The 16,318-nt window shown below is 36.9% G+C and overlaps 1 protein-coding gene across 1 annotated transcript in view; it reads left to right on the top strand.

Annotated features, from left to right (window-relative positions):
- Positions 1-6,661: 6,661 nt before the first annotated feature.
- col13a1 (collagen, type XIII, alpha 1) overlaps positions 6,662-16,318 on the top strand; it is a 50,909-nt gene continuing 41,252 nt past the window's right edge. The window contains exons 1-3 of the mRNA XM_026935428.3: positions 6,662-6,666; positions 12,075-12,101; positions 14,968-15,003. Coding sequence (XP_026791229.2) covers positions 14,983-15,003 — 21 coding nt within the window. The 5' untranslated portion in view covers positions 6,662-6,666; positions 12,075-12,101; positions 14,968-14,982. The remainder of the gene's footprint in view (positions 6,667-12,074; positions 12,102-14,967; positions 15,004-16,318) is intronic.

The following is a 16,318-nucleotide window of genomic DNA, read 5'->3' as shown; positions in this document are numbered from 1 at the left end:
TTGTGTTGTTGATTCACTAAACAGGACCCAATTAAAGTGGAGCATGTAAGAGCTTACCATGTCAAGCAGAGTTGGTGCATTTCAGTTCAGTCAGTCCATTGAAGGAAGTGAAGTCAGAACAAGCCCTTATTAATCTCTGTGCACCATAGCGAAGTCTACCCACACTTTTATGGTACATCATAACTCAACAAAAGGCAAGCTGGAGTTTGAAGCAGCACCATTCCCTTGTTTCTATGAATCTCTGGAACATCCATTCACTGGGCATGTGGACTGTGTGATGTGGTGTTAGCATGTGCAGTCATGTGAAAATTGGATTACAGAGTAACCATAGGTGTTCTTGTGCAGGCTCCATTTCTGGATTCTGGACACGTCATAGGCCTGCAATTATGGATAAATTTCTTTGGGGCTGCAATTTAATTTTCGAACAGAAAAAAAAATGAAGATTTATGTGTTGTTCCAGCACAGGAATCATCTCAATGGATTGGAGTAGGAAGCTTTTCTTCCACCCAGACTGGAAAAGGTGGTCAGATTTTTAATGTATACTTTTTCCTCCTGAGAGCAATTTGGGAGAGTGATGGTAAAGTCAGGTTAATAGTGGCTTTTCTGGCACCACCACAATGGGGCCTTTGTGGTGATCTGTAAGAGGCTTGCTATAATTATTTAATCTCAGACTTAATGGCTCAGTTCTTCATCTCTAAGGACTGTTTGGGAAAATATTACAGCTTCTATCTTGCCACAAATGAGCCTGAAAGATTGCAATAAGTGCATGTAACTTTAGCCTTCTGGCCTTTTGAGAAAAGCTGCAGTTGAGACAAGGTAAAAAATGCAGAGAATATAGTGCTACCAATAACTAATGGAATTATCATTGGAACTGCATAGCCAAATGGAACCATTTTCTGGATTACAGAAGTTGTTTTATAGCATTGCTGGCTTATGTGGTTCCCTGTTTTCACATTTTAATTTTATAATGCCAGCACAGAGGGGACATAAGAGTAAGTGAAAATGACTTGTGTGGTGATTCACCTGACTCGACCTGCATACAGGAGGAGTGTGGATGATGGACTGATGGCTTCTCTCCACGTGAGATTTTTCTGAAAATATCTAAACCTGATTTGGGTTTTGTTTACAGTTTATTAGCTCCATGAGGATAGAAGAGGTGCATGGAGAATGGTACCCATTTTTCCAGCAAGTTATTGCATCTCCTCAGCTTTCTAGAAGGGTCTCATAAAAGTATTTTTATTTGGAGAAATATATTTAACAAGGCTATATATAAAAGATGTGAAATGCCATGAAAGTTCCTTTTTTAATGTGTTCAATACACCCTCACATTGGTTTTATACATATTTGGCTAAAAGAAGAACTCATTTTATAAGTAAACCCAAACTCCACAGAAGATGTTACACCGATTTAATGACCTCAACAGTAAAAGAGGTAACGTAAGGTTAGACTGGCCATACTGTAGCCATTCTGTGAACCCTGTGGCTTTGATAACAAACCTGAGAAAGTTAACCTGCAGTTAAAAAACTCTTAGACAAACATAGACACATTTATCAAGTATTTCTCATTATACACTATATGGCAAAAAAATATGTGGAAACCTGACCATCATACCCATATGTGCCTGTTTCAAAACCCCTTTGCTGTTATAACATTCTTCACTCTTCTGGGAAGGCTTTCCACTAGATCTTGGAGTGTGGCTGTGGGGATTTGTGCTCATTCGGGCACCGATGTCAAGTGAAAAGGCCTGGTGAGACATCAGCATTCCAATTCATCCAAAAGGTGTTCAGCGGGGTTGAGGTCAGGGCTTGGGCCACTCGAGTTCTTCCACATCCACCTTGGCAAACCATGTCTTTATGGACCTTGCTTTGTGCACAGTGGTGATAAAACACGTTTCTAGACAATTGTGTGCTTACATCTTTGTGGCAACAGTTTTGGGAAGGCCCACATATGGGTGTGATGGTCACGTGTCCACATACTTTTGCCCATATAGAGTAGGATTTTGATAAAACAAATATAAGATTACTCACCCTATTGCTAGACAGTTATTTTATTTCAGGATTGAAATTGACTTGTTATTAAGGGCAGATAATTTTGATTATTTCTCTCTGTCAATATATCAAGACCATTTCAAGCTGAAAATTAGAAAAGAAATATCTAGAAATAGGCAGAATAATCTTATATTTGTTTTCTCATAATCCCATAATTAGAAATGTTAGATAGACTAGAGAAATTTTAACTTGCCAAGATACCATTTTTTGCAGTGATATAATGTTCTGGGTAAGTCAATGTTTCACAAAACCTAAAATCTGAGATTAGAGAAACATCACAGCACTTTCTCCATGCCAACAGAACCCCAGGCCAAGTGTTTTATTAAGGTTCCTCTCTTCCCCACTGCTGTGACATTCCTGTACTATGCTTACAATGCAGAAGGCGGAAAGATGACACATGTGTTCTTGGCTGGTGTGGTGTCTTTACAGGGGCTTTCAGAGGAGAGGGGAATCTGAGAGACTGGCCCAGGATAAGAGGAGTAGTGGTGGGAAGCAGGGCTTGGGTATTTTGGGGTATAGTATTCCAGGATCTCTGGAGTGGGAATTAGACGCTCTCAAGATGGTGTCCCATTTGGTCTGGGCCGCCTAGTGTATTGTACGATAATGAAGGTAAAAGGTCACGCCCATGTTGTGTCACCTACGAAAAATGAGTATATTCCTCATATTATACAGAAATTTTATTTTTTTTATCCATATTTTATGGGGTTTTTTTTAAATACTGCAAATTGTGAAGACATGCATGTAAAAGAATTGTGGCCTATGCAAGGCATCAAATGGCTTTGGATTTTTTTTATTTTTGTTTATCACTATGGACAGATTCAAGGCAGAAGGTTGTTGTATTTGTGTGTAACAATTTCAAATGGTCTCTACATGACATTGCATAAGGAGAAAAATAGGCAACAGGTGGTTGCAAATGACTCAATACTGGAGAGAGGAGAACTTCTAAATTGTTCTGTACTTTCATTAATATTGCACTTTAATATATGTTTACAGAAGCATATGCAATAACCCAAATGTTCAGTAATTCACAGTAAACAGAGAAACACTTTTGAACAGGATTCCTGTAGACACCTTCATACACAGTGTATTTAAAGCCAGTGCTTTATGTGCCTTTTGATAAAGGTTGTCTATAGATGTCCCAGAGCAACCCAGCAGAACAGGAAGTGGTAGCGAGCCCAGAATGTGTCAGGAATCTGAGTATACACTTCCACATGCTTGTATATAGGGTTTCACCTTTCACAGCCACCACTCCTCTGACCTCAGTGGCCTGACTCTACACCAAAATGGCTACTCATGCCAGCACTTTTTTGGTACCACTGCCAATCATTCATAGAAGGTTCTCTGCTTTTTGCTTCCTGTTTATCATGTGTCTGTGGTGATTTTGTTTTTAGCTTGTTTTTTTTGTCAAGTAGCATTAAAGTGTTTTCCGCTGACAGATTGACAAACATTTTTATTGCACATTCCACATTGTGCTGTGGCTCTCGCCGGGTGTGAAGATATGGCTTCAGTGAGGGAGTAAATAATTCTGATGCCTGGTCTGATTAAATACATTCCCAGTCAGGTTTAAGGAGTACGAAAATGCTTTCTGAGTAATTTAGTAAGTCCATGTAGACCTGTGGTCTGTGCCAGAACATTTCTAATCTGTAAAATTATATTGCATAAATTAAACTGTCCATGTTTATTTAAGAAAGGAGTTGTAAGCCATAATGTCCAAAATTAGAAAGCCCTAATTTAATAGAATCCAAAATAAAGAATGCTAAATTGCATGTGTAACAATATTCAAACAAAGTTTTAGCATGTGCTAGGTGTTCTCACAACTCAGAACTCAAAACTTAACTACATTTCGAAGAGACTACCAAAAGAGTGAAAATGAAACTTGTCACATTGTCTGTAATTGTGCATGTATAACAGTATTAAAGGCAGTGTGAGGTGTCGAAAAAGTGCTCTGTTCATAATATATGAATATGAATAAAATCTTTTCACATACTCTGTTTGAATCCTGTGTTCACCAGAGGTGCAATCATGTGGAATATATCAAATATGAAACCATTTTACCATGAAAATATTTAGTCATACTTTAAAGAAACTTTCTCATTATTTTGAGATACTCATACATAACACTGGTAACATAATGGTGGAAACAGGCTTATGCAAATTTAATACCTGCTCTTCAGGCATATTATTTTCCCCACGCAATCCTATTACGAAGTTACTTTGCTTTCTTTTGTAGGTTTTGTCAAGATTGCACATTTTTACACATGCAAACTTTTAATAAATCAGGTTCTGAATCTTTTTATTCAATAAGCTATTCTTTGTAAAGTATAAGGTTTTATGGAGGTTTTGAGAGTATTGTCCTTTCATGATGTCTACATATTTTATTGCTTTGGGGTGACTCAGGGTCAGTGTGGCAACATGGAACTGTACCTTATTACTTCTAATGACTTACTGCTAATTGGTTTCAATACACTGCTGCCTATTCTTGTTTGACCACGGATTTCTTGTGTGCTCCATTCTGGCATTTTCTACAAAAATACCACTTGCCACTTTGGCAGTGGTTTTGATAAATATCTCCTCTAATTACTAGAAAAACACAGGGCTCTAAAAACAGGAAAAGAAAGAATAATTCATAGACTCATAGGAAAGGTTTGTCACTGTGGTGACCGTGCCATTACTTATGCCTCCCTTAATTATTGCATATTTTTCTTCTTTTTCACTGGAGTACGTTACATTCGCCTGAGATGTTTCTCTACATAGACCTAGGAGACGTACATCTTTGTCTCTTAGGTCAGTTGACTTTAAGTTACAGATCATTTCTTTACATTTCTCATTCCATTTATCTCCATTATGGAGTGCTGGTTCATGTCCATGTCTGTGTCCTTTTTTTTCCATGGGCTATTTAAAAGGAAAGCTGTCCTACGCCAACTTCCATTTTCACGCTATTTTAAACGTAAGCAGCCCGGAAAGCAATCTATTATTCTGCTCCTATGCATTCTGCCTAAAGGAAAACAGCTTGATATAATCATTTACTTTCAGAAAAAATAGCTACCTGTCACAAATTGTTTGATGGACTAGTTTGTGCTTGTTCAGTTTTCCAGACTGATGGCTGAATGAGATGATCTGAATAATTTTATCTGACAGGAGGTATTTATTTGTCATAAGTGATTTTCACTTTTGTCTATGACAAGATTCGGAATATAACAGTGCTTTATGAGTAATTGCAAACATTACTTTCATGAGAGAACATTTTAATAAGACGATTCCAGAGCACTGCCTTTTATCAGTCCATGATGCAGTATATATGATATGGTACTCACTTGAAACTAGATTAAAGATTAGATTAGATTAGATTAGATTTGGGGTTAAATTTAGGGTTAGTAACACTATTTTATGCGGTACTCTGAATATTACCATCGTCTACTCTGCTGTGATGCTTTTCTTTCTTTCTTTCCTTTGCAATAACAGACACACTGAGTGTTTTAAGGAAAAAAAAGCAGCAGTGTAGTGACTGTAGAATTAAATATGATAAGCCAAGCAGCTGCAAAAGTACTACTTTTCTGATAAAATAGTTAGGGTTTTCACTTTAAGTGCAGTGTGTGATAACTATGTCCCAGTAGTGTGCTGTGGTACACGAGCATCCGCCTCCCCCTCTCCTGTCAGCAGTGTTTAAGACTTACTAACACACTGCCAGAAAAACCAGCTGGATCTCTTGACGGGCACTGACATCAGGCCTGTGATCTACTACTTTATAAACACAGCTCTGAAATTAAACTGCTTTATTTATGTGCAGGGCCGACAGTGTGACTCAGTACAGAAGATGTTTACCTTCCCTACAACTTTCCTCTGTGTGTCTTAGACTGAGCGGGATAAAAAGAGTCATCAGGGATGCACTGATTGCACCTGTACTGACAGAGAGCATGGCCAAGGCATGCTGTCTGGATCTTCAGAGTCATCACGTATTAGTTTATACAGGTCAAATATAGTACTAGCTGACATCAAGAGGTAAAGGGTCTAGTGTTGTTAAACTCATTTAGATTTACACTTATTCATTTTGCAGCTGCAGAAGGCATGGTGGCTTAGTGGTTAGCACTGTTGCCTCACACCTACAGGGTCAGGGGTTTGCTTCAGGGGTTTCCTGTGGGTACTCTGGTTTCCTCCCCAGTTCAAAGACATGCGTTGTAGGCTGATTGGCATTTCCAAATAGTCCGAAATGTGTGTGTGATTGTGCGCTGCAGTGGGTTAGCACTCCATCCAGGGTGTCCCCAGCTTGTGCCCCAAGTCCCCTGGGATAGGCTCCAGGCTCCCCCACAATCCCGTAACCCAGTATCCTGGGTACTGGATAAGTGGTACGGAGAATGGATGGATGGATTTTGCAGATGATTTTATCCAAACGACGTAAAATCGAGCTGAGCAGGTGGGGGATAAGGGCCTTGCTCAAACACCCAACAGTGTTAGCTTGGTGGGACTGGGCTTTCAACTCACAATTTTCAATCAGTATCCCAAAAAATGAATCATTGAAACACCACTAAACTGATCTGCTGAACCTTATTAATGTCCACATTGATTTGTTACTGCATATGACTAACACCAATCTCTCTTTTTCTCTGTTGCAGGTCCTCCTGTAAGTACAATAGACCTGTTGTCTTTGTTGCCTGGATTGCGGTAAAGTGACCCAAACTTTGTGTAGTGTCTGTTTGTGTGTGCTGTGCTGTGCTACGTGTGTGTGTGTCTGTGTGTGAATATGAGCTAGCATGTTGTATCACAAGTCACCTTGTCACCTTTACATACATTTTGATATCAAATGCGAACTACATTCCGGAGTAGATTCTTTAGATTCTTTCTACACTGTTAGAAGGGTTGCTTTGTATAATTTACGAAAAATGTTTGGAAGACTTTCTGATAAGGAAACACACTGTTGTAGGGTTGTACATAGACCTTGTATGGGTTCTGTAAAGGGACAACCGTAGAAACCATAAATGTTTTTTTTTTTTCAAAAGTGTAAGTCTTTCTGCAGCATAATAAATCTCAAAAATATGAGGCAGTAAATGGCTAAGCAGATGAAAGGAGAGAAAACGCGAGGACTTTATATGTGTGATAAAACAGCAGGACACATTCAGACCTTTTAACCACCATTACAAACCACAGTTCTCTTATACTTCTTTGACTCAGGCCAGAGATGAATGGTGCATTAACACTGAAGCTGTAGATTATTTTCCAGAGTTTGAGTGTCATCTGTGTGTCACACTGTGTGAGCACAGTATTTTGGTCCTGATTAGTCTCCACTTTTATGTTTATATTTCATCTTTATATATATGTATATACATATATATATATATATATATATATATATATATATATATATATATATATATATATATATATATATATAAAGTGCTATAAAAAATTTAAAATAAAGCATGAATAGACATAGACATTAACTCAAGCTGATAAATACAAGCATTCTTACTGATGTGAAGATCAACAAGCATACCTTGATGAGGAGAGGAGAGGTGGCACTGAGAGGACTAAAATTAGGTGTGGTTATGGACAGCTGCGTCCATGCTTTTAGAGATTGAAGGTCGAGCTCCTCCTCTAAGCCCTGGCAGTGATTAATGATACAACAACGACCACAGACATAATAAAAAGGCAGCCTTAACGCACTGGAAGAGGAATAACTGGAATAACTACTCAAAACACAAAATCAAAAATTAGCAATATTTTATAAAACAAAACAATATTTGAACTGTCTCTTGTGCAAACAATAATGCATATATCTTTCCATGGAGTAACATAAAATATTCAGGTCTTTTTAAGATGTAACTGAATCCACGCCCAAGGTTTTAGCTTGGTGTGCAGTTTATGGAAAGACAATGATAAAAAAAGAAACCCATGTGCATATTATTAATAGCACAAGCAAGCAAGATCACATTCTAAATAATAATTAAACTACAGTTACTATACTGAAAGTAAGGAATAAACACTTCAAAATGTGATGTTACATGGAAATAATCAATAACAGGCTGTTATTATAATCCACTATAGTATAATAATCCACTTCACCACCGTGAAGTGGTTTATTATACTATAACAGCACATCCCAAAGTGTGTTATTCTTTTTATTCCACAGCAAATTACCAACAATTGCAATTTTGAATTTAATAATGAAGAACACTATACTTTTTAACCATTCATAGTTACATTTAATATGACTATGACATTAATCTGACTATACATTTAATCTGTGAGACAAGTTAGTTCCTGTTATCACTTACATTATAACAGCTGTAAACAGTTGTTCCCTCCCCAGCCTCTCTTGTCATGTTACTGAGAAACCGAGAAGTCCTCTTTCCTGAAGACTCTCTCCCGTAGTGGAAAACTTACTGACACCCGAGATTCCTTCCATATATGTTAAATAAACGTCTACTTTCAGAAAGCTTCACCAAGACTATGCATCAATGATTATACATTTTTTTTTTGTTAAATATCAGCACATTTTCTTAATCCATTTATTAATCTTCTTATTAACAGTCAGAGACTTCTATGCTGTAATAGAAAATTAATCAAAACCTTGAGATTCCAGAATTCAACAGCACTGTAGTATACTGAATATGCATATGGCTAAATTTGTAATCATCAGCTAGTGATATGCTCAAATCAAAATCAGCTTTGAGGTCTGTCAGTGTCAGGAGTGATTAATTGGCAATCAGTGGTGAAGTGACAAGTGCAGTGTTTGTTTCAGATGTGGTTGGAAACAGTCAAACACTCCTCTTGAGTGATGGATGGTTTCAGCTCTTAGCTTGTTGGCTTCGTGCTGATCTACTACTATGGTGCACGAGTGATAATACTGAGCAGGGAGGTGAGGTTCTAGACCAACATTTACACAAGTCAGTTAGCATAACATACTTACAGATGTGATTCCAATTCTACAACTTCAAGAAATTGACCATTTCCTGTTGAAAGCAGACACATTGATGGATTTAAATACATAATTGTCTCTCATTTTTTACAGGTCAGCTAACGTGGGCATGGCCTTTAGCTGGGTGTGAGGCAGGACTAGTTCAAATTAGCTTTTAAGCGTCACCAGTCCACAGCCATTAAAGTCTGCACACTGAAAATTGTATCCTGTTTGAAACAGACATGAGCTTAAATTTATGCACATCATTACAAAACCTATCGTCATTTAAATAGCACATTTCATGGCAGCCCTTTGGGTGTTGTATTTACGTAGACCCCAAAATGCCACTCTTTGTTTCAGAAATAAGCAATTTTTTAAATATGTTGTCAAGTAGTCTTTTTGTCAGTAAGGAGTTTAATACAAACATGTGTGTGCAAGGAAAGTGACAAGAATGCTAAACGCTAAATGGTGGATGCTGTTTATCTAAAATCCCAAACTCTTACCAGGGTGCAGTTAGAGAGAGCTTATCCAGGCTTATCCTCATTAAAGAATCCACCAAGAAAATCTTTACTCTCATTACATAAGTCATATTCCAGCAGCTGCAATAAAGGTGTGTGGTATAAATCTGTTGGAGAAAAATTGATCCCACCATTCTGTGCTTAAAAAAATAGGTGGATTTATTTCGATCTGATATATTTCACTAGAAGTGAATGTCTGGATGTTTAGGGTCTCACTGTTACCACTGAGCGTGGTGGTACTGTAACCCCTCAGCCCCTGTGGGGAACCTAATCATTCCCCCAGAAGCACTGTAGCTGTAATGAGTGCCACATGTGTGCTGCTACCGTGTAGCACAAATGAGAGGCTCTTTTCCGGTAGCTGACCTTTGACCTTGCCAGACACATCTCTTGGCCAGTCTGAGACGTGCCCAGAAGCCACTGGTGGCCTTTTCCCACTCAGCATCTGGTTTTAAGCCTCAAAGCAGGCTATATACACTCCTACACACTTACACAAACACTTCATCCTAACCACACACACACACACACACACTGTTCCCACTTGATCGCATCTCCGTCTCTCTCTGTTTCACTCACAAACACACTGCTTTCTAGGACGCACACAGCTATTTGCACACCATGCTGCCTAGATTAGTTATTTTCTCTCTTAAGCATTTTGCTTCACACATGCTTTCCAACTTACACCACTGTTCTTTCTCATACTCTTTTTTTCAGAGCTTGTAAACACTCATCATGGTCTGTCATGATACCCATAAATAACAGATCTACAACTCTGCAATATCAGAACCTTGCCTGTAGGCTGAAAAGAGATATGTCTTACTAGATTTATATAAGGGCCCCTATTTTCATGATCACAGTGCAAGCGCAAAAGATAAGCAAGGAATAAAAAAATTGCATAATATGTTCTTCATATTCCTGTGACTATTGGCACAGGTGGTAACTTGGCAAAGATCAGTGCAATTGTAAAAAAAAAAAAAAAAGAAGGGTTGATTCTGTTAATTATTTCATGTTCTGAGCATAATAACGTCAAAAATAATTAACATTCATCAACTGAATTTTTTATTTTTATTATTTTTTACATAAAAAAACAATTCAGCTAGTTTTAAGCAGTACTTAACTTTCAGAAAAGAAAAGTAAGTAGAAATTTTAGAAAAAGATTCTTCAGGGGTTCCTCTGATAGTCAAGGTTCTTAGCTTCCTAAAAGAATTCTACTTGGAACCCTTTCTGGTAGGGAAACATGTTGTAGACTGTAGAACCTTTAAGAGGGTGTAGAACGTTTGACTTTTAAGGATTCTTCCAAAGGAACAACCAAAGTACCTTTAGGGGCTTCTAAATTTAACCTAATCTACAGCCTGTTTAAATTAAAGTGAGATGGCCGAGCAGTTGTTTTTAAGTTCAGATCAGAAAAAGGTATTGTTCTGGCATTGTATTTGTGCTAAGAGCGGGTAACTCAGCAGGTGTTCACATAATTTTAGACCAAAGTCAGTTTAAAACTGCCTCTGCTTTTGACGGTTCTGAATGTCAAAGCCACAGAGTTCCACTCTCATTTCTGCGCATGAAAACAGCAACCGAGTGCAAATGAGAAAAAAATTGGTTACACCCTACCAAATTAACAATATGCTCTCTTAGAGAAACATCAGTGTGATAAAACGTCTCTGCAGTTTTACTCTTTAAATGGCTTATAGCTTCTTCAAGCTATAAAAGGCAGATTTATTGTGAATTACTGAGTCATTTCTACAGTTTATGGCTGAATTCAACCTGTTACTTCTGAACAGATTATGGGCAGATCAAAGAGCTGATCCAAAAGACGATAGAAAGGATGTTTTGTCTCCCTAACAGTTTCCTCTCTGGCTGAGTCTTGATAAATGACTTCCCTTTCTCAATAGCAAGCCAAGAATAAGACCCAAACACACTTTCAGGGTTGAATGATCTATGACCACCACTTCCCATGATGGCATTCAATCACGAAAAGAATATTTCCATATGAGTGATATAACAGCTATTAGGTTTTGGCTGTAATGTGGTATAATCTTATAAACCCACATTTTAGAAGGAGAACAATCACGGTAGTATGGATATCTTTCTTTTTTTAAATAACTTTGGTTAATTAGGTTTCTGGTAGGACGGGAATTAATAATTCAGGGTAATAAAAAAACCTCTGCCTGCATGACCACACAATCTGTGATATGCTTTTTGCATGTGTGTGCATCTGAAATCTATTCAGACTTATACTCTCATGTTGATATAAAAACCCACAGTAAAATCACAGCGTTTAGTCTTTTATTTGGTTTCCAGTTTTATTCTTAGTAGGGGAAATGGTGCATATCAACTTAAAGCAGTCTGTTATGGAAAAAGATTTCAGATGCCAATTTTACAATGTTGGAGTGGAATGTTTTCACTGTTTGTGGAGTGCTCTTGCATTGCTTTAGCACACTCAGGCCTTGCCACAGTGAACTCACATTGTAAAATTTAAGACTCTTTTCTAATTTCCAATCTCCTGTAATATAAAACAGACTGATGAATTTAGAATTTTATTATGGTTTGGCTGGGTGTTGGGATGTTTGATTGATGACAGGTTCTTTCTTTATTTTTGTACCCATCTCTCTCACCCTTTTTCAGGGTCCTCCTGGACGAGCTGGCTTTCCGGTAATTGTCTCAGAACTGTTCTGTTGTGTGTCTGTCTTTGTCCATTTCTAGAACTTTTCCAGTCTCTAGTGTATTTTATTGAGAAGCTGTTCAATATATGATAAATTATGAGTTTTAGATTCTAAAATACAAACATATAATACATCAAAGTTCAGCTTTTCCAATAAGATAGACAATGAGACTATTTTCAGCAGCAAAGTTGAACAACCCATTAGTGAAAATACACTTGCTGTCTTTAGGATGAGCTCGTTAACGTATTTAATTTCAGTTAATTGACGTATTTAACACATGTAAAGTCAGTAAACCCAGGCAGTCCAGCATTACCATTGGCAAACTCTGCTTTGCACGTTTGTTCGCATCTTCACAGCCCCTTTGCGCTTTGCCTTAATGTCCTCTTTAGAGTTTCTATTGAAATACTAGCATTACTAACAAAGACCTAAAACACACCTGGTCTTCATTAAAGCATGTTTTAAGGAGGCTACCTAAAGCTCACAGCTGTCAATTATAACAACAGCAAAACGCTCTTACACAAGACACCTCAGCTTGTGAAACCCAATCATAAAGATCTCCCAAAAAGTGGGTGAAATGGAAGAAACAGCACATTCATTCATACATTTGACAAGTTTGAATATGAAACAGCACATATCCTGCAGATATTTTAGAAGGATTGCTCTATCTGGAAAAATGTATTCTGTAGAATATATGGGCACATGTATTAATAAATACCTTTAAATTAATTCACCAAAGCATGCATTTGCTCAGAGTGATGGCTTTGGCGTGATTATTTTATTTAATTTTTGATGCCAAGTTGTTTCAGTTGAAACTGCTGGTCCTATTTATCAGTAAACATAAGTAAAGATTGCTGTTTCATTCACTATCTAAGCCATCCTACTGAATATTATAAAGATGATTGAATAGGTAGTAGATGTTGATACTAGCTTGGCAGTTTAAAAGAATCACTTTATTCTTTGTCAGTTATTAAATAATTATGTTTCATTTGCAAGGTTCTGTTAAGTTCCTTATGAGTTGTAGTAATGAAGTAATGCACTTTGGTGTTTCTTGCCTTACTTAAGAGCAGTATCAGAGTAGAACAGTATAATCAGTGTCAGCGTATCTAGTTATTTAAATAGAATTTTTCACATCTATGAGTTGGATTCATACTTGCTATTAAGTACTATATATTGTATTGCATGTTATTTGTCAACATTGCTACATCTTTGGATAGTTCAAGAACTCAGATCTTTTGCATTGTAAAGGTCAGAATGCTGACTGCATTCAGTTTCTACAGTTATATGACATAGATTTAGCTTGTAGAGGGTATGGAGTAGCACAATAAAACTGAAATAGCATTTCTTGGAATCAGCACCCTGGACAGATCCATCTGGACTCTGTGAGCATTCCTCCGAGGACTTTTACTAATTTTCTCAAGATTAAATCAGGAAGTCAAATTAGATAGGAAAATAAATTGCACTATTTATAAGTAGCTTTCTCATAGCAGTATAAATAAATAGCAACCAATATGAAAGTATTATGTCAGAAACCATGAGAGCAAACAGAAGCCCGCTGAGCATAATACCCAGGCTTGTAACAAAACCTATATTTTTGACCAACATATTTTGGTCAGGTAGGGCCAGATCCCCTGGCCTGCACCCTGCCTGGGCTCTTGACAGCTTCCCCAGTTCCCCAGTCCCCGTCTGTGATGACTGATTGTATGCTTGAAAAGTGAAACTCTAGGCAGTGTAGATTCAGTGTTTTAGCCTAAGCTTTAATAGCTTTGCTGACCTGTGGATTTAGGGCCTCTTGGCCTACACCATTTTATCATCCCTCATTGGAATAAGACATCAGAAGGATAGCACACTGGGTGAAAAAGCTGAACTCCTAGTGGTCTGTCCAGCCAAATTAGTGGTAAACATCAAAAGCTTAAGAAAAACTTTATGGAGGGAATTTAGCAAAGGCAATGGTTATGTTGAAGTTTTTGTATTAGTTATAAAGGCATGATTATGCTATATTTAAATGGGAAAAAAAATTTAATGACAACTAAATAATCAAGACTAATAATGTGCTGATGCTGCAATGACTCTTACTGATAGACGTGATGATTGGTAACATTGATTAATATGATTAAATCATTAATAGCTGCAAATGTAGCCTTTAAATCTCTACAATATTCACCTAACTGTCAGTCACTTGGGGGAATATTGTTAATTTATTGGTATTGCATACATATGGTAGATGGTACATGTATCTGTTTTCCACATAAGATTCAGAATACAGGTTTAGGATAAAGACTATATTGTTTCTAATACATAATCTGAGCATCAAACAGTCATGTATTATATTAATAATGTCACCACATTCTTAGCAACTTCAAGTCTAAATAGCTGCAGTATGGTGAATAAAATCAATGCAGCGTGAGGGTCCGAACTGTATTAACCTCATTGTGCTTCTTTTCAGATTTAAATAATCACTGATGAAATTTGCTTTCTGATCCACTTTCTGTGTCTGTGCTTAATCTGGCCTTGCATAGTTGGCCATTGGCCCTTATGAATCAGATCATCTGTGGCATGTCTGCATCAACAGCATTCAACCAACAACTAAGATAATGCTTGAGAATCCAGAGCACTGCATTGATGTAATATCGACCAGCTTGACTTTACAAACAATCTTTACTTGTTCAAACATAGTATTTAATTATACATAAAGTGTATCTTACTAAAGCAGCTTATTTGGAAAAAAATCTTAAAAGCCTATAAATGAGATTTGTTTGTAAAGTGATGCTGTTGCTAGTAACACTAGTTTTACTGATTCAGAATTCTATCAGAATTACTGTTTCTTACTTTACTCTTGACTTTGCATTGATCATTAGGGAGACAAAGGATCAATGGGCATTCCTGGAAGAATGGTGAGTGATTTAAAAATGTGCATTAAGCCCAGCTAGTTAGTCTGTACAAGCAGGCTATGGCATTTTCAATGATTAGCTACCAATGCTCAGTGGCATGCTACATCTAATGGAAGGCTACAGTGGATATAAAAAGTCTACACACCCCTGTGAAAATGGCAGGTTTTTGTGGTGTAAAAAAATGAAACCAAGATAAATCATGTCAAAACTTTTTCCACCCTCAATGTGAAATTACAAAATATTAAAATTAAGTGAAAAACAGAAACAGGAAAAAATAGAAAAAAATAAAAAATTTACAGTAACCTAGTTGCATAAGTGTGCTAGGCCATTCAAAAACATTGATCTTCTTTAGGTTAAGCCATTCCTTTGTTGATTTGGATGTACGCTTTGGATCATTTTCATGCTGAAAGGTGAAATTCCTTTTCATCTTTATCTTACTAGCAGACACTTGAATGTTTTGCACTAAAATCGACTGGTATTTGTAGCTATTCATGATTCCCTCCACCTTGATAAAAGCCCCAGTTTTAATTTTTCACTCAATTTTTATATGATGTAATTTCACATTGAGGGTGGGAAAAATTCTGACATGATTTATCTTAGTTTCTTTTTTTTTCTTGCATCACAAAAACCTGCCATTTTAACAGGCATGTGTAGACTTTTTGTATCCATTGTATAAAGTGAGAATATTCATGCCATGTTATGTATTTACCTTTTTGTGCAAACCTTAGGCCATATGTGATATTTTGCAGTTTTACATAAGAATCTATGCATACATAAAAAACAGTATATTCTTTTACTTTTGAATTTGTTAAATCATAGTGATATAGCCACATCTTTGTGTAAATTATATGAAATGATCAGGAAATATGCTTATGTGTGCTGATGAATAGCCAAGCTCTCCACTCATATGGTTCATGGCATTTGAAAAGGGTCAAATAACAGGACTTTATTTATTAATTATTCAGAAGAATAGATTGTGATGCGTGTGCCTTCTTAAGGTGTCAAAGCAGTATCCATCCTAAAGGGATATTTAGAAAGGATTATACATAGTTTCCTTCCTCATTTAATAGAATTTTGTGTGTTGTGTGAATTCAGACATATTTCCATCCCAACAGAGCATATTATGTGTAAAAGAAATCATGACCTGCTCTAAAGACCTGACGTGCTATAAACACTAATATTTAAACAATCAAAACCCACTGTATAACTTAGCCTCTGTTCATGTTACTGTAATAGTAAATAGTTGACATTTGTGTGAACATGTAAGGTATAATTACTTCTTTATTTGAATAATAAAGCTACAGTGGTGGCCTCCAGA

The sequence above is a fragment of the Pangasianodon hypophthalmus genome, chromosome 3 (assembly GCF_027358585.1).
Source record: "Pangasianodon hypophthalmus isolate fPanHyp1 chromosome 3, fPanHyp1.pri, whole genome shotgun sequence".
NCBI classification, from domain to species: domain Eukaryota; kingdom Metazoa; phylum Chordata; class Actinopteri; order Siluriformes; family Pangasiidae; genus Pangasianodon; species Pangasianodon hypophthalmus.
This window is presented reverse-complemented; position numbering and strand designations above follow the sequence as displayed.